Source organism: Aulonocara sp. 'chitande type north' Nkhata Bay, linkage group LG16 (genome assembly GCF_057382095.1).
Source record: "Aulonocara sp. 'chitande type north' Nkhata Bay isolate Kocher_YH1m ecotype deep benthic linkage group LG16, A_spYH_male_GT1.1, whole genome shotgun sequence".
Lineage (NCBI taxonomy): Eukaryota > Metazoa > Chordata > Actinopteri > Cichliformes > Cichlidae > Aulonocara > Aulonocara sp. 'chitande type north' Nkhata Bay.
This window is the reverse complement of record NC_141359.1, coordinates 15,558,092-15,577,448: the sequence shown is the minus strand read 5'-3', so window position 1 is coordinate 15,577,448 and position 19,357 is coordinate 15,558,092. Positions and strand designations below refer to the sequence as shown.

The following is a 19,357-nucleotide window of genomic DNA, read 5'->3' as shown; positions in this document are numbered from 1 at the left end:
GCATGCTAGTTAGTATATATATATATATGTAAGTGTTAGCTTAGCTTGACTCTTTAGCTGGAAAACCTGTCCTGTGCCTCCTGTCCTGTGCCTCCTCCAACACACATACACAATCGTCTTGCAGTTAGCCCATGCTGGCAGCATGGTGAGGGCCTCACAGCTGGGCAAGTCTTCTGTGTCTTACTTTCACTGTTTTCTATTTTTAATCAAGCACACAGAACCTCAAGTCAGTACCAGTTAACACACATCTCAGCTCACCTAATGTCAACTACCAACATAACTTTGTTTCCTTTAGACATATTTAGCTTGTTGGCCGAGTTTCACTTTCTTCAGATAGACCAAAAACGCCTGCATAGCGAGCATGCAAGTTCAGCAACAAGCAAGTCTTGCAAACGCCTATTCTCTTTATGTTTTTCATCATTCTTCTTATTTATACTAGCAAACCCTCCCACTGGTGGGAGACAGGGTACATAAATAAAATCCTTGGAGTATGATGCCATACTGCATTGCTTTGACATTTCATTCTATACTAAAGCATTCATTTTGTATTATGACATTACCTTCTGTACTGTTACATTAAATTCTATACTCACATTCTATTCCATAAAAAATAAGATGAGAGACGAGTTGAATACATTCATATAGTTTAAAAAGCATAAAAATATAAATAATTTAATATTTATGTCTTGATGCATGCTCAATCATCCAGGAAAGTAAAGCTCCAAAAGTTGATTCTGGATTATATTTATACAGGATTTATACATCGGGGAAACCAATCAACCTCTGGCGAAGTGGATGGCACAACACAGAAAAGCTACCTCGTCAGGCCAGGTTACACCTACAGGCCAGTGGACACTCTTTCATTATTATTATTATTATTAACCTTTATTTAACCAGGAAAAGTCCCATTGAGATTAAAAACCTCTTTTTCAAGGGAGTCCTGGCCAAGAGGCGACAACACGTTGAAATTACAAAGTTACATACATATTATAAATAACAATTACATTTTAAAAACATTTTTCTCTGGCTCTCTCAATCTGGACTTAAAAGCATTTAATGAAATAAGATCTGCTATCTTCCAGTCTTTTTGCATCATTCAAGGATGAGGATGTACACATCCTGGACAGGGAAGAACGCTGGTTTGAGCGCGGAGTCAAGGAGGCCATTTACATGAAAAGGGAAAGACCATCTCTGAATCGAGGAGGGGGCCTAAGGGTACATCTTTCACCATCTTACAATGATGTGATTGCAGCCATTCCCCAACTCTCTGTGAATGGTACTCATGGCCATTGATCAGTGGTCTTTGATCAGTGGGTTTTGGTCAGTGGTTGTTGATCAATGGTCATGAGAATTTGCATAATTATAATGAAGGAACTGACCTCCCAGCCCATTGTTCCCTCAGTGGGCTGGTTTCAGTCATTATGCAAATGTACTGTTTATAAGCTGCAGTCAGCTGAGACTGAAGAAGTCACTTGGATGAGTGACGAAACGTTTCTCCCACAAAACGGTACGTCCAGATGAACAGAATCAACTTTTGGAGTATTAATATTTATGTTATGGCGTTCCAATTTCCATCCATCCATCCATTTGCTTCCACTTATCCTTTTCAGGGTCGCGGGGGGCGCTGGAGCCTATCCCAGCTGTCATAGGGCGAGAGGCAGGGTACACCCTGGACAGGTCGCCAGTCTGTCGCAGGGCCAACACACAGGGACAGACAACCATTCGCACTCACATTCACTCGCACATTCACACCTAATGGCAATTTGGATTTTCCAATTAACCTATCCCCACAAGCTGCATGTCTTTGGACGGTGGGAGGAAGCCGGAGTACCCGGAGGGAACCCACGCAAACACGGGGAGAACATGCAAACTCCACATAGAAAGACCCCGGCCTGATGTTGGAATTGAACTCAGGACCTTCTTGCTGTGCGGCAACAGTGCTAACCACCGTGCCACCGTGCTGCCTCGTTGGCGTTCCAATTTGTATTACAAAATTTGATTCTACGTCATGACATTCCATTCTATACTATGACATTCCAGGTGGTATTATGAGAGTCCATTCTATACTGATATTCCATTTAGTGTTATCAAATTTGAATTTGTATTTTAGCTCTCCATTCTATGCTACGACATTACAGTCGATTCTGCTGTGTCATGACAATCCATTCTGTACTAAGAGTTTCCATCCTGGGCCTCCTTTCCCTGGCGGGTTGCGGAGTATGGGGGTGCCTACTGGGGTCAGTGGGGGAGCTGGCCCCAGGGAGGGGTCACTTGCCCCTCCCTTCCTTCCCTCCCCATCTCCAGCTGCCTCCCTCTTCCCGCTCCACCACAATCACCCACACATGCAGGGCCTTGGGGTGCAGGCCCTGCATGTGCTGTCCCCTTCTGGCTGCCTGTGCCTCAATTTTATCCCACAACTTAGACATTCACATTACTCACACTCTCATAACACATACATATAGGATCTTGGGGGTGGGCACGCTACACGGGCTCCAAAAGACCATCAGGGTGTACACCTCACCCCTGGCATCATTGCCCACCTCTCAATTTTAAATACACATAGACACTGAGGGCTATCAGGAGGGGCTATGCGCTTACCTACTGCTCTCTGGCAGGTAGCTCCATGCCCTCCTGGGTTTTAAATGCACCTTAGAACACACATGCATCAACACTACATATGAGCGGGCGGAGGGAGGTTTGGAGTCTTCTCACACTCCCGTTCTCTGCAACCTGCTGGAGCGGGGGGCCAGGAGGAGGAGTTGGTCGTCCGACTGGGGTCTGGAGCCTCCCTGCTGCTGCAGAGTCGAGGCAGTCTGCTTCTCCCCACCGCAGGGAAAAGGGTAACACCACCTGGGTCTGGGTGCAGTTTCCCCCTCCAGGGGCAAGGGTACCTAGACCCGGTTCTTAGAGTACGCTTGGGGAGTGTGATTGTGTGTACAGTGTCTCTCTATGTCTGTCTCCACGTTGGTTGAGTGTGGAGTAAGTGCATATGAGAGCATGACGGTGGGAATGGATGTTTGTATCTGTGTGTGCCTGTATGTCTGTGTCTATATGTCAGGTTGGGTATCAGACGCCACCTCTCTGGGGACATCTCAGGACCTCTGAGGTATGGAGGCCTATCTCCCCCCACCACTTCCCCTGCCGGTGGCAGACGCCCTCAGACATTGGTGCGTTGGTGGTTCTTTGTGTCTGGGGGTGGGCGCCCAGGTACACACCGGCTCACTCCTGCTGAGTGACCTCTCATCTGGGACTCTCCTCAGCTCTTTCTGGGATAGTGGTGCAGCTGCCCCTCTGTTGGTCTTCCTTGGTCTCTTGTGCTCTGAGGGCCTCTAGATGTCTGGAGTCTTGATCTCCTCCATACCTGCTTCATGCCCTGGAGGACGGGGCTGTGGCTCCCCACACCCTCTAGCAGATCATTACATGAAGGAACCTTTTAAAAACAAGCGCGTTCATGCTCACAGGTGTACACGACACCCTTTTTGGCTCCTACCTCAAAGCACACTGTGCGCTGTCGATATTACGTGCTGCACAATAATGTTTAATATTTTGTATTTGTTGTTTATTGTATTGCTCTCGAGTTTCCATCCTTTACTATGAAATTCTATTATTCATTATTAGATTCTACTCTCATGACATTCCAATTAGGGCTAGGCGATATGAAGAAATCTAATATCGCGATATTTTTGGGCTATATCATGATACACAATATATATCACGATATGTTTAAATAACATCCAAAAATAAATGTTATTTTCAATCACATAGTGCCTAAATTTCTTTGAATACAAAATATCTGAATGAATTGAAACTTTTATTTAACCCACTTTTTTAAACCATCGGTTGCACACAGAGGCTTTTCAGAAATGACATCTGTCTCTGTGGTCAACACCAGATCTTTACCAAACAAAAGATCACAGCAATAAAAAAGTACATCGAGCAAGAGTTCACGGGACAAAATAAAACAACTGAAATTAAAAAGGTGCTCTTTTGTGCTTATAACATATACAAGTTGTAAAATAAAAATTGTCATGACCTCAAATTACAGAAACAAGAGTCTAGATAGTGACTATAAAAACCACTGACCAAGAACAGTCACAGGTATCATAGCTGGTTAATTTAAGTTTTCGTTGGCGTGCAGGGAGACGCTGACCTGTGCAGTTTAAAGTATTCCTAATTTTGCAGTGGTTGGCTGACTGGTGGAATAAATCCATGGCATTGCTACCTTTTACGGCATGTTTTGCAAACAAGTCTTTATATTAAGGGTAGAGCTGGGCGATAGAACGATAACGATATGTATCGCGATATAACTTTTACTCGATAGAGAAATTAAGCTATCGCGATAGACCTCGCCGCTCTTGTCCTCAAAAAAAAAAAAAAAAAAAAAAAAAATTGGATTTGATCAAAAAATTGGAATTGAGCATTAAGACCTTCAGTGTGAACGTAGCCTAACCGCATGGATGGATTGTTGGAGCATTACGGCTACCGTAGTCTGGAGCCTCGCAGAGTGATACATACTGTGCTTCAATGTAATATTACCGTATTGTGTGCGTATAAGGACGACAAATGGCACCTGTAAGAGACATGGTTACGAAGTGGATTTCACACTCAAGGTCACGCAGTAGAACTTGGGAACAGAGCAGCTGCGAAATCTGTCTTTGTTATTATGCTCAACGTCTTTTAGTTTACAGTTTGACTGCACAATTGTGAGCTTTTTGTTATGCACAAAAACAACATTGTTTTATTGTATTTATGGAGAATTATCATTGAATAAATGCTGATAATTCTGAGTAATTTTTTCTTGTTATTGTTAATAAAAGGGTCTGTGTGAGATCTGGGACACAGCTCTGACTAAGAACTCTCTTTTTGTTCTTACTTTATGGCTTTAAAAAATATCGAGATATATATCGTATATCGCCATCCAGCTAAAGAATATCGAGATATGAATTTTAGGCCATTTCGCCCAGCCCTAATCTCTCTCATAGCTCATATAACATATCAATATACAACTCTTGTTACTATGCAGTGAAGTACAAACAAAATACAACATTTAATGTGAAATGTATTGTAGCTGATAAAATAAGAGAATAACAGACGGCACAATGAAAGATTACCACAGCTTTGTGGTTCACAGGACTTTCATTTCAATATGAGCGTCTTCCATTTATAGGAACTACTGTAACCTTTATATAACACATAAAACAAGGACAAGAAGGAGACTACCTCATTAATACTACAACAAGTCTTATGTCATTAGCCATTTCCCGGTCCAAACATATTTGGTTCCCAAACTCAAACACTAGCATTGCTGAGAGATAAAATTCTTTCATCTCCAATATGTTCAGTGTAGCTGCTCACTCAGGTGTTACAATAAAATTCTAGGCATCAAAAGAAGAGGATTTACTCAGTTTAACAGAGAAAAGTTAGAGAAGTTAGAATGCCTGATTGAGAGATTTAATAAACATATATCAACAGAGCTATTGTTAAGATAACGTAAACACATTAGCACAGCAAAGATCCACAACATGAGATTAGTAATTAATCTGCTGCTGCGTGGTTTGGATGACTTGCTATGAAGAAATTTCTAGTCCTATGTACCCCTTGGAATCTTAATTAGCCTCAGAGTAATTCTTATCTGAAGCCTTTAAATATACTGGTGTCCAACTGTTTGCCCATTGGCTATAGTTACACTGAAAGGTTATAAAATGATCACAGGCTTTGGATTGAGTTGTATATATTAAACTTGTCTCAAATACTTTTCACAGCAAACATTTTTTGCTTCTTACAGTAGGAGAAACACTCTAAGCAGTGTGTCACGGTGTGTGTACAGGTGTTGCAAAATGTCCTGACACACTTCTGGACTTACCGTTCTACTAACCGCCAACACACTTCTTCTCGCTTCAGCTGCTCGATTTCTCTCAGTCTTCCTCTGTCTCGCCGTCCCTCCCTCTGCTGTCCTAAATTCTATTCAGGCAATAATAGAATGACATTTATCATAATCTGTTTCTGGCTAGCTGTATCTTTCCCGCCAGCTCTCTTGTCTCAGTGTTGCCACCCATCTTTTCTTAGTCAATCATCAACTCCTTCATTCTCCGCTTTTTCTCGTCCATCCATCCACATCTCTGTTCCTCAGTATGACCCCATCCTTGTTACATGCTGTGGTTTAAGGTGCAGAGTATTTGTGTGATTCGTGCTTCTTATTAATGAAATCCCTTATAGCACAAAGCAGCTTTTGTGGTTCAAGTACTATACAGAAAAGCACACAGGGTGTTGGCATAAACCAAAATCCCCTGTAACTCTGAAAAATACTTTTAGTCACTACCCAAAGATATTTATTCTGTATTTTTTAAAATACAAAGGATATGTTATTATGTCAAGGTTGAATTATAGAGCATATACTTCCTCTAAAAACTTCACTTTTTGCTCATATAATACTGTAGTACACATAATTTACACACCTCAGATCATTCATTGATCATGCAGCATATTGGAAAGACATCTGATCAGTCCAGCATCATTATTGGGGTTAACTTCAGAAAGAATAAAATGACACCTAAAGATGAACTATGACAAGTTTTCCAAGAGTCAGATCAAAAACCAGTCTTAAAGTACTAAATTATTTAAGTCCAAAACCAGTCCAACCAGTAAAACTAAAACCAGCGTAAAATAGAGTTTTAGCCTCTTAACAGTATAAACTGTCCGACATTCATATTTTCAAGTTTAAGTTTGAAATCATGATTCCAGTTCAAAACCAAGTCAAAAGACTAGCTGATACCCAAGTTCAAAGCACATCCAAAAGCAGTCTAAGAACCTGAGACAGTCTGAATGCAGGGCTGTGATTTCTTGGCCTACCTGCCAATTACTTGAAGAAACAGTGCTAATCAAAAACAGAACTAACCTAATAACTGCTGACACTCCAGAAAAAGTATTCAAACAAAACAAAATCCATCTCTGATGAGTTCAGTCCTGCCTTGTATTGCTAAAGGTGCTGAGACTATTTTTTTTCCTCAAATGGATTCAAGAGGTGTAAAATCTTTTGTATCGTTGGATTCCTCACTGTGGTTTCAGTTATGAATCATTTTCTCTGCCTTGTTTTCCATTCTCTGATTTTATTCATGTGACAGTTTACTTCCTGTTTTATTTTGATGGTTAGCTCCTCGTGTGGCTTTCTGTGTGTTTACTTCCTTCGTTCTCCTTGCCTGTCTTGTTAGCGTTTGTATTTAGAATGGTTAAAAAGCTTACTTGCAAGTGGTAGTGGCTACAATCTCTTTTAACTGGGTTGGTCGATACTCAGAACAATAGAAAAGTCCAAAAAAACTCAGTGAAGATCTAAGTAAGAGTACAGTAGAAATCTTCTGGAGCTATTTCCAAACAACTGCAGATTCCAAGATCATTAGTTTCAGCATTTTATGTAAGTAAAAGTTATTCAGATGTGTCACCACTTTGTCAGGATCTGAAAGAAGAAGAGGTTTTTAAATCTAAGAACACTGCACCATCTCGCAAATATGGTAATAGCATCATGCATCATGCTCTGGGGCTACTGGTACATTACACAAAGTGGATGGAATAATGAAGGAGGGCTATCCCCCAGTTTTTGAACTTCAAATCAAGCACTAGATGGTCCAAATTTGGACACTGTTTCGACCAGTGACTGTAGACTGATTTCTACAGTCACTGATGTAAACACACATCAAAACTTGTTTTGACATGAATGAAGTCATCTAGGCTTAAGTTTCTGGAATGGCCTTCCCAAACCAATTTAAATGAACACATATCCATCCAGCAGAAGCTTGTTCATGGCTATCAACAGTGTCGCCTTTCGCTAATACCTACTAAGGGACAATTAACCAAATATTATTGGGGGAAAGTGTATTTGAGACTTTATGTATACTTTTATTATTGTATATTACAGAAAATCCCAAGTAGCTTGTGTTTTTTTTTTTTAACTTATTAAGATATGTGCTGTAAAATCATTCCAGACTAACATTTTCTGAGATTACAGATTTATCACCTAAAGTCATCTGCAAATTACAAAAGACAAACAAAGTAGTGCCTTCCACGCATTTGTCAGGAAAAAGTTAAAATTATAAAGTTAGTCAGCACCTTTAAGTTTATCCTAATAGTTAGCTGTTTAGTACTAGCATTATTTTAGTTGGGCTAAACTGGGGCTTGTCTTACTGAGTCAAATGTCTGGATAAGACTATGCAGCAGATTAAGCTTGTTTGTTAAAGATAACATATGAGCTAACACTGGCCTGTGTAGGCTAAATTATCAGCTAAAGATCATTTGTTTAGACTAACATAGGCCTTATAACCTATTATTAATATTATATAAGGGCCATAGTGGACAGTCTTATCCTGTTTAGCGTAATGGACCAGTAAGTCATAAAATAACCTATGTGTGGTAATAGTAGCCACCACCAGTATATCTCAGTCTGTTGAAACAACCTGTAACAGCTTTTTGGGGGTGTTTTTTGGATGCAGCATGTTCATTGACCTATAGTGTTCACAGATTTCTCTGCTCTTATATTAATATGGTCAGAAACATTACAAGAATAATAACAAATACTTGTCAAGTTGGCAGGCATACTTGTGGAAGGACTTTAATCATATGGAGACTTGTGGAACTCCAAGGGTCCTGGTACCGACCTGCGGTGGTGTGCAAAAAAAATTTACTTTTAGAAGGAAAAGTTCTACTGAAAAAATATTGGAAAATATTGCGACATTTACTGTGCAGCTGTGCATCACACCACACCAGATATACAACAGAGGAAATGCTTTTGGGTGCATTATTAATAATCTCATGGGAACATGACATGATTCACATAGTATGCAGCTTTTAATGCTGTTAGGTTTAAACCCTTAATTCATTGTGATTAGCACTAATAACTGGAAGGATCCCCAGTGACAGTCCCCATCACGACTATCACAGCTTTAGTTGCTGTTTCATTTTCTTCATCTCTCAGCATCAATCTGTGTTCTCCATTGTTGTGTCGAGAGTCTCTCTTGAGAAGTTTTTATTGTTTTATTACTCCCATACTACTAGGACCTTTTTCTCCCACAAGCTTTGCTTTTGCCCTCCGTCACTCTTCTCCTTACCCATCTCTCAGCTGGAAAGGACACACACTGGGCTGTAATGAGAGCACACACCAATGTCTGCAGGAGGCAAGCTTTCATAGGCCATCCTGGATCACTGTAACCATGGAAATAAGTGCCACTACGGTGACAGGCACGCTCGTACAGATGTGAAGCTCTAGACTCCTCAACAAATGGATTAATTCTGAAAAATCTTTACTGTAAGCAATGTGGCACCACAGGGGCAGCTAGGACCCCCAACAACACCGTAATGCCATCAGGGACACAAATGCCAACAATAAATAACACAGAAATACAGTGAGAACGTCATGTACACACTAACATGTCACATATATCCAAATAGAACATGGGGTATGTAATTTAAAGAACTAATGAGCTACAAGACAAACACTCAATCCTATGTACTCTATGTACTCTTTTACTGAGTGTAAGGAGAGGCCTGATTTTTCATTGCCACGACATGATTAATGTTTACAACGACTGAAAGTGTGTTGTCATTTTGATGCCTGTAGCCACACACTAGCAGGCATTTACAGAGAACAGAGGCTTTGCTGGACTAAAGAGGCGTGCGACTACACTTCTTTGGTTCAAATTTCAAAGTGATGAAGTTTTGTACAAGTCTCTCAAAAGGCTATGAGAGGCTTGTACAAATATATGTGCTATTAACATGTACAGCACTTTGTGAAACTCTGGTTTTATGTTAAAGTGCTTTAGAAATAAAGTTGGTATGGTATGGTATGGTATATGCAAGAGCAAAATTAAAGAGTCATTATTTTGTTTTCACATCAGGATGTAATTTGGTTAGTCAAATACCTCCCGGTACCAGTAGCTCGTGAATCAGGTTTTCTTTGGCTTTGGATGTCGAAACACCCTTTTTGTTAACTTCTGGCAGGCTGCCTCGGGAGAACATGTGGGCCAAAGTGTGTGTCAGAAAGTTATGTGGAACATGCAAACTGACCCTGGATCTGATTCTTACTTATATCTTATTTGCAGTAGTGAGGCTGAGTTTTACACCATTACAATAACTTCCACAAAAGATCCCACACAAACAAAGTTTGTTTGAATGGTGCAACTGTGAAGATAACAAGTTTCCAGAGTTCTCAAGTGAACAATGAATAATAAAGTTTGCAGTGATGTCCAGAACCATCTGTTTTAAATGGCAATGAATAGACAAATGGCAACAGTAGCTGCTGTTCGGAGTACTTTGTAAAAGTTTAGAACTACCAAGGCAGTTTTTAAAAGTTCACCCACGCTGCAATTTACCTGAAAGAGCTATGCAAATGTGCTTAACCTCATCATTTACCTTGCAATGAACAGATTTCACAGAGATAAGCATGCCTTACATGGTTGTAATATCACTTTGTAGCTCAGGCTGGCAATAGTGAGAGTGTCTCACTATTGCCAGCCTGAAGATCAACTGGTTATAGCATATTGCTAACTATATAATGTTATAGACGGTGTTAATGCGTTTGCTGTTTGCTGATCAGTGTTGGCTGTAACGTGTTAAAGAGTTAGAAAAGGCTCTTCAGTTATCTGCACAAGTGGATAGAAATAGAAAAAAACATCAAACAGTGGTTTACAGCCTTTCAGTTGTGGACATGGATTTTTATCTTGATTACACAAAAGGAAAAGAGCGTGGTGGTGAGTAGTGCAAACCACTCCCAGGACAGAAACAACTGTATTATACTGATGACACAGTTTTGTCTTTTTGCAAGCTTCCTGGGCAGACAGCATGCTAACACAACATTAGCCGGGACCCAGAGTGATGATAGAGCCAAGTGAAAGCCCAGCCCAGCAGCCAGAGGCTGAACTTCAGCTGGTAGTAAAAGCAGTTATGAGCAGTCAGGCTGCTCATCACTGTCTGAAGCCATTTTGGACCAACTTTGCTTTGTGTTGTTGGCTTTGTCTTCATACCGAAACGCTAAAAGAAAAACGTGTCCTCATCAGGACAGGGATTGATGTTGGTGTGTGGAACTGTTGCCTATGGTTTTTATTTTAAATGATAATTATGAGATAAAAAAATAAAATAAATGTCACTGTAAGTCTGCTCGATTATGGAAAAAATGATAATCACGATTATTTTCACTGAAAATTGTTATCTCCTTGTGTCTCTGGGAGCTGATGGGATATTTAGTGGCGTTGTACAGGGTAGCGTGCGTGAATGGAGGTCTGTGAGGATGAAGCAGGTGTTGTTGAGAGTTTTTCTCTATGCTCCTTCATTGTTTGATCGTATGTCACTTTGTGTCTGTGCCTTGTGTCTTCAAATGATTGAATAAATTTGTAGTGTTGCTCTGTGGTGCAGCTACGACACCGTAGCAAAGTTTACACATTATGTCTACTTGATCCACGTCTGACTCCGCGAACCCATAATGTTTCCACACCACTGAAGCTCTTTTACCTCTCTCTTCAACCAACGGCATTCTTTCTTCAGCAGCCATTATCCTCTCCTCCCCAAATAACTTCTGCTTAGCTTTCCCGAAGCTCGGGTCCTCTTAATTGTTGTGAGGCATGTTCGAAACGCAGAGAGGTGCGCTCGATTTGCCACACGGAGCAGCGCGAGAGTAAAGCTCGAGGGAGGTGCTAATAATCGGCTCAGTCATTTTTAATGATCGTTGAAAGCCCAGATCGTAATTTAGATTAAAATTTGATTAATTGAGCAGCGCTATGTCACTGTTTTATTTATAGCCTATAGCACATTTAAACAGCAAAACTTGACCCAATGTGTTTCATGTATAGTACATGAAAAGCTGACGTGTGTTTTTGCGTTGACTAATTATTGTGGACAGTAAAAATCAGTGATTTAGTGATCATTAAAATCTGTTCAGAATTTACAAATTGATGATGATTCATCTCATAAGTCATAAAATACTATTGCCTTCATAGGTAACAGTATTGAACTAGTGTTGCCCACTAGTGTTGTGTGCAGTCCTATTTTTTCTCTAGTGTGATGGAGCGATTGAACAGGCAGGTTGTTATCAAGAATAATTAAAGAGTAAGATAAGACATCTGTGAATTTACATAGTATACTATTTCACATTATATCATCAAACTTACTTTACGTAGAATCCACATTATAAAAAACAACTACTGGTCATATGTCCACTGTCCACTATCTATGAAGTGCCTGGTGGGCTATAGCAGAGCTGGTTGCACAGTTTGACAGCAGCAGGATTGCATAATAAGATGCTAAAAGCTTGCAAATACGAGGTCGGCCAACTACCTTAGTTTCTCTGACCTACATTTGCTGCTGCCGCCGCTGTTGCTGCAGGAAAAGAGAAAAGTATAACATCTATCTTTATGATGCTGCTGCAGTCGTGGCATAAATTAGTGAAAGCGAGGGTTGGTTTCTGACATGTTTCTAATTCTGTGGTTCCACAATCAGAACTTTGTTCTGGAAAAGCTCCATCAGTAGCTGATTTTTCATGTGGATCTCCAAAAACCTCCTTAAGGCAGTATTTTGAGGGGAGAGCTCTCCACACAATGACAGTCGTATACAGGTGATCAAATCAGAAAACTGGTCATGGATGAGCCCATTTAAGCAACAAGCCTTGCAACTAAAGGCTTGTTGTGCCAGAATTATCGATAAACTACATTTTCAAAAAAAACGATGCAGTTTTGATGATTATTGGGAGCTGTCCCAGAAGAAAAGGAAAAATGGGATCTGCCCTTCCAGTTTATTGAAGATTGAGTTTCTTTTTCTATTGCAGGTACACTGCAGTCAGTGGATATGAGGCTGACACGCGCTGCTGCACAACTAATGGTTTAGTTTGTGGATATAGTGGGTCATGCCTTTCCGAATTTCAATTACATCAGGTGAAAGCACACAAGAGCACACAAATACACACACTATCAGCCTCATGCTGCTCTCAGGTGTGCAATAAGAGTATCTGCATTTGGTCCAGTTTCATGCTTCACTGGTAGCTCAGATAAGACCTGCCTTCTCTCAGCAGGTAATTTTACAAAACAGATAACTAAAAACAAAAGTTATACGTGCATGTAGGGCTACCTGCACATTTCTTGGCACAAAGGCTTAAAGGAGAAAAGTTGCCCGAAGGCATCTCTGTTATACACTCTCTCCCACCAGGTCCACGTTATTGACTTTAATAAGACGTCTAGAAAAGACATTTGCAAGACCCCAAAAATACGCCATATACTGATATAAATAGATAAACATACTCTAAAGAAAAGTAGAGGAAATACAGACAGTGACAGACCAAATAATGTTTTATTAGAGACTCAAATTGTATAAATTGTAGATAAAATATTATTTAGTTGTAGCTAGAGCCGATATTGTTATCAGTATTTGAATATTATCTATTGCGCATTGGGTCAGTAGTGGGTGTCAAAATAACTTTGATTTAAAAATGAAGTATTAATATTGTGTCAATGATGCACGTTTGATAATCTCACAAGAAACTTTCTCATTGTTCTTTTTGTATATTTGTACAGTTGTAGTTACATACTCTCCTGCTAACTCTGTGCACTTGCACAGAGTTAGCAAGTTGAAATCACAAGCCAAAAAGACAAAAAAGTTATATAAGAATTTGAATGACGCCTCCAGTTTTCCCCTCTGTGAATCGCTACCTTGTGGTGGAGGGGTTTGTGTGTCCCAGGAATGTTGACTGGGGGACTTTTGCCCCCTTGTAGTCTCCCATGGCAAACTGATTTTAGGTGATGTACCAGACAAAGAACGATTCAAAAGACCCCTATGAGCGCACGGTCAAGCCTATTCCTTCCTGGGACAGGGTTACCGGGGCCCCGCCCTGGAGCCAGGCCCGGGGAGGGTGCCCGAGGGCGAGCGCCTGGTGGCCTGGCCTTACTCCTGAGGGCCTGGCCAGGCACAGCCTGAAAAAGGGACATGGGCCCATCTTCTGATTTATCCATCCATCCATCCATTCACTTCCGCTTATCCTTTTTCAGGGTCGCGGGGGTCGCTGGAGCCTATCCCAGCCGTCATGGGGCGAGAGGCGGGGTACACCCTGGACAGGTCGCCAGTCTGTCGCAGGGCTAACACACAGAGACAGACAACCATTCACACTCACATTCACACCTAGTGGCAATTTGGATTATCCAATTAACCTATCCCCACAAGCTGCATGTCTTTGGACGGTGGGAGGAGTACCCGGAGAGAACCCACGCAAACACGGGGAGAACATGCAAACTCCACACAGAAAGACCCTGGCCTGATGGTGGAATTGAACTCAGGACCTTCTTGCTGTGCGGCAACAGTGCTAACCACCGTGCCACCGTGTCTCTTCTGATTTAGTGATCATTAAAATCTGTTCAGAATTTGCAAATTGATGATGATTCATCTCGTCAGTCATAAAATACTACTGCCTTCATAGGTAACAGTATTGAACTGGCAATACTGTCCCAAAATTTGCAATATCGCACAACACTAGTGAGCAACCAAGGCTGCAGTCCTATTTTTTCTCTAGTGTGATGGAGCGATTGAATAGGTAGGTTGTTATCAAGCATAATTAAAGAATAAGATAAGACATCTGTGAATTTACATACCGTACTATTTCACATTACTGCATATGCCCATCACCTACAGGAGCCACTGTAGGGGTTGGGTGCTATGTGTGTTGGGTGGCAGCCAGGAGCAGAGGTCCTGGCAGACCGATCACCGGCTACCAAGACTAGCAATTGGGATATGGAATGTCACCTCTCTCAGATGGGGAAGGAGCTTGAGGTAGTGCTTGAGGTTATCGGCTAGATATAGTCAGGCTCACCTGAACACAGGGCTTGGGCTCTGGAACCAGCCTCCTAGAGAGGAGCTGGACTCTGTCTTCGTCTAGAGTTGCCCCTGGTGAGAGGCAGCGGGCTGGGGTGGGTATCCTAGTATCCCCTCGGCTTGCTGCCTGTACATTGAGGTCTCTCCCAGTGGACGAGAGGGTTTGTTCCCTGTGCCTTTAGGTCGGAGAACCAGTCCTGACTGTCATCTGCACTTAGGCGCCAAGCACCCCAGGCTTTGCAAATACCGCCCGTGTCACATTCAGAAATAAAACTAATGAAACTAATAAAAACTAATGTCTACATTCGTTTTGAAAATATTGGTGCATTAGGTGGCATTTTACTTTACACAGTGATTTATTTTCAATTTTGGCAGTTTCGGTCCCCCAAATTGTTTCTGTTAGATTTGTATTGTTGATTGTCATTTATGCTTAGAAATATTTACTTATATATGCTTAGAGTTTTGTAATTAGTTGTAGATTGGTAGAGGTTTTGATCCTTGATAGTCTGCAAACTTTGTGTGTATTAGACAGCACTTTGGGAGCATGAGAGGTCATACCGTGTCTTATTGTTTTATGGTAGGATTAACGTAGTTGCGTCTGTTCTAGTCTAAGTGCTCTTTGTTTAGATGAACTGCAGGACTTCCTCACCGTGTTATCTAGGATGAACCATCTAGGGTGAGGGGGAGGCTACCCTCTTCCTGACCAAGGATGTTTGACCCTTTGATCAGCAGTCCACACACACACACACACACACACACACACACACACACACACACACACACACACACACACACACACACAGGCAAGGTACTCTTTGTTTGTATGTAGACGTCGTATGTTAATGAACCTATTCATATTCATGTAACCTCAATAAAAGGACAGTGTATGGGAGAACGGACGAGAGCTACTGGGGTCAAGCGAAGGAACGGTGCCTGTCCGGTTCTCTCCCGTGCACGAGTACCATGAAGAAGTTTGCCTACTTGTGTCTTGCTTGCAGTGTAATTATATTGTCTTAACGTTCCAGCGAATAGGTTTATGCTACAAACCTAACATTAATTGGTCCTTCGATGCCGGCTCCCTGGGATCGCATTCACCGAGGGGGGGGAGGCACGCTGAAAGACTGACGTCAGCCAGGAAGTTCCTGTGGATTCGCTGTCTGTCTTTCTCCTCGATGAATGGCGATCGGCGGGATTCAGGCTGATATTACACGCTAAGCAACGCCAAGTAAGTTTAAAGAGGCCGACTCTATAACCGTGTCGTTGTGCAGTCTCCGCCATTTTGTGAGGCGTTGAGAAGTTCGCTGCTTTGTGGAGCGATAACTGGGTTAGTGTCCCGAAAAAGAAGTTTTGGTTAAATCGCCCAAGGGTCCCAAGCGTCCGGTGAGTGTCCGGTTTTGAAATCGCCCTGGGTGTGTGTCCCGAGCGTCCCTTCATTGGGTTTTGTCGCGCGAGTGGGTGAGCGTCCCACAACTGGGTCAGGGTCCCGAGCGGTCCGGTGTGAGTCCGGAGTAGGCCTATTTTGTGTTGTTGTCATTGTCGTCGTTGTTGTTGTTGTTGTTGTTGTTGTGTGTGAGTGTGTGCGGAGCAGAACATGTGGTCTGTGACACCGACTGTTGTTGTTATCATGGGTTTCTAAGCAACCAAGAGTGAGTTGGAGGGAGACAGACGTTTGTGCTGGACTTTGCTCCTGGCAGCTGACACAAAATGTTTATTCTTTAGCTTGCCCTGATCGACAACAGCCTGTGTGCCAGACCATAGACGTAATTGAGGTGGATAGTTGTTAAAAGTAACCTACATTAAACTTGTGGTTGCTTAAATTCAGTACAATGACATGTGAGGTGAAGTGATATAGGTAAATATTTAAACTAATGAAGTGCATAGAGGCACTTGACCTGTGTGAAAGACTGTCGTCTTGTTATGAGCCATTGTTGAGATATGGAGCACACCTGTGAAAACAACTAATATGCTGAACCCTGTATGAAACATCTAAAAGTACATGATGGAGAAGCTGAATTGAATATGAAAGTGTAAGACTTTGCCGCTGTGGGCAGAGCAACTACTGTGTGATGTTGCGTTGCAGTTTTTTTTCTGAGCTGATGAGCAAACTACACATTATCAGATCGAGAGCTGTCTGAGAACTACTCTAAGAGAGGGAAACAGCGCTATGATAACTGTGATAACTGGAGTGTGCAGCGTTTCCATGAGCAGTTTTCCTGAATCTTGACTCTTGTGTGTGGAGTGTTCATAGCATCAGCATCATGTTTTTGTTTATTTGTTTTGTTGGGTTGAAAATAATTAAATAAACGTGTGATCATGCCTATGGATCACCATGGCACATATCTCCAGCCATATGATTTATTTATGCAGATGACAAAGTGAGTGTGAATGTGTCTGACATCACAGTGTTTTTGTGCACTGTGCAAGAGTAATTGCCTTTGATTGTGAGTGAGAGCGGTGATTCTGCAGGTCACCAGCTATTGCAACGAAAAAAAAAGAAAAAAAAAGAGTGAAAAAGAAAAATCATAGGAAAAAGGTTTTGTGTTGATCAGCCAAAAACAACTACAATGTCATTTTCTGCTTTTAAGAAAGGATTGTTCACACAAACACAGACAGAGAGAGAGAGAGAGAGATGTGTGTTGATTAAGCAGTGATGATAATAATGAAATGTCTTAGTTTGTCACTTTCAGGTGAAAAGCAGACCTGAATCAATTTTCCACATGCAGCGGTCGGAAGAAAGTTATAGTTTAACATCATTGGAAACATGCAGGCCAAGTTTCTGGCTGACTTATTTACAGTGCCATGTGTTTCTCAACCTCACAAGCGAGCTCACTCCTCCCTGAAGATAAGGAATGCAGCTCCATGATAAAGAGACAGCAGCAAGTCCTGAGCACAAAAAGTCCCAGCAAAGCAGCAGCAATGTGGATAAACAGCAGCAGAAGAAGAAAGCAAACCCATCTTCCTGTCTGATTGGTTGAATTTCACGGAGGGGCGAGCAAGATGGCAGCGTGAAGAGGAGTTTTTGTTTGAGTTCTCAGCACGAGACACTTATTTGACGTCTTTCTGGCCTTCGGGACTTTTTTGGAGATCAGCGCGCTAAACTTGCTGGATCTGAGGCCAGGGTCTGCGGCGGCAGCATGTTGAAATGCTCAAAAAGGACTGAGTGACTCGGGCAAGCCACATGCGGCTAGCGACATGAAAGAAATGGACCCTTCATGATGCGTTCAACGTGCCAGCGCTGTGGTGGGAAAGGCTCCATCATAAACACGCCCTGCGCCCTGCGCCGAGGTTCAGGCCAAGAAGAAGAAGACGATGACTTCCAAGCCCAAGAAGGTCGGCCTCAGCGTGGGCGAGCTGATTGTGAAAGCCGTGGCCGCTTCCAAGGAGCGCAACGGCCTGTCTGTGGCCGCTCTCAAGAAGGCTCTGGCTGCCGGAGGCTACGATGTGGACAAGAACAAGGCCCGTGTCAAGACCGCCATCAAGAGCCTGGTGGCGAAGGGCACTCTGGTGCAGACCAAGGGCACCAGGACCTCCGGATCCTTCAAGATGAACAAGGCTACTGAGAGCAAAGCCAAGAAGCCCGCCGCAGCCAAAGCCAAGAAACCGGCAGCAGCTGCTAAGAAGTCGCCCAAGAAAGCAGCAGCAGCACTTCAGCCACTAGCACGAAGTCAACCGCATCAGAGGACAATAGTGAGAGTGGCTGTGACTTCACTGTGCATGTGAAGAAAACGTTTGAGGAGAACTGAACAGTTGGAGTTTGACATTTGCCACCTGTGGAGTAAAATGGCAAGAAGAGACAGTGGGACACAGGACAAAGCTGAAGGAGAACTGCCGGCTGTTGGACTGTTGAAGTGGGAGAGGACAACAGAGTGAGAAGGCTAGGTGAGAACACATAGGAATTATTTAATGTGGGAAATCAAAATTTGGGTTAGCAAACCTGGGGAAAAGAAAACTGACTGCTTAAGTTGGAAAATTGAGACGGAGTCTGAAACATTGCGAAAATAGAAACATATACAAAATCACACACACACAAGCAGAACATGCATTAACCCTACTAACAATTCCAAACACAAAATGACTCATGAAGACTCATAGCACATTAGTTAAGAAATGATCAAATAGCAGAGAAGTGTGTAGGAAAGGCAGAGAACATGCTCTGCTGGAGATGCAGCTCCACAGACCTGCATTAAACCTGCCTAATAACACAAACACACATGCAATGAAAATTAGCTTGTTATCTTTCATCAGTGTTAAAATAGTGTCAATTTAGCAGACACTTGTTCTCAAATACTGAATTTATCCAATAAAAAAAAAAAAAAAAATGACCCTCCAGGTTGCAGGACAACAGTTTAACTTTTGTGGGAAAAAAGATCCTGGTTTGACCAACCAGTGATCAGACAACAAATTTAGTTGTTAAAATGGTAAATTGGGAGAAGCTTCCTGCTTGATTAATGCAGCACAAGTGATTTACTGTATGAGGGAAATTGTCTTTTGTGATACTATTTTGAACATGCTTTTCTGTCGTCCTGTC

The 19,357-nt window shown here is 42.1% G+C and overlaps 2 protein-coding genes across 2 annotated transcripts in view; one reads left to right on the top strand and one right to left on the bottom strand.

The window, feature by feature from the left end:
- plcl1 (phospholipase C like 1) overlaps positions 1–19,357 on the bottom strand; it is a 135,548-nt gene that overhangs the window by 84,354 nt on the left and 31,837 nt on the right. The gene's annotated exons all lie outside the window — the stretch shown is intronic.
- Positions 18,091–19,076, top strand: LOC147311200 (histone H1-like; the record flags this gene model as incomplete). Its single annotated transcript, XM_086266383.1, has 1 exon — positions 18,091–19,076. A coding segment is annotated over one exon (459 nt), but the record flags the coding sequence as incomplete, so codon positions are not given.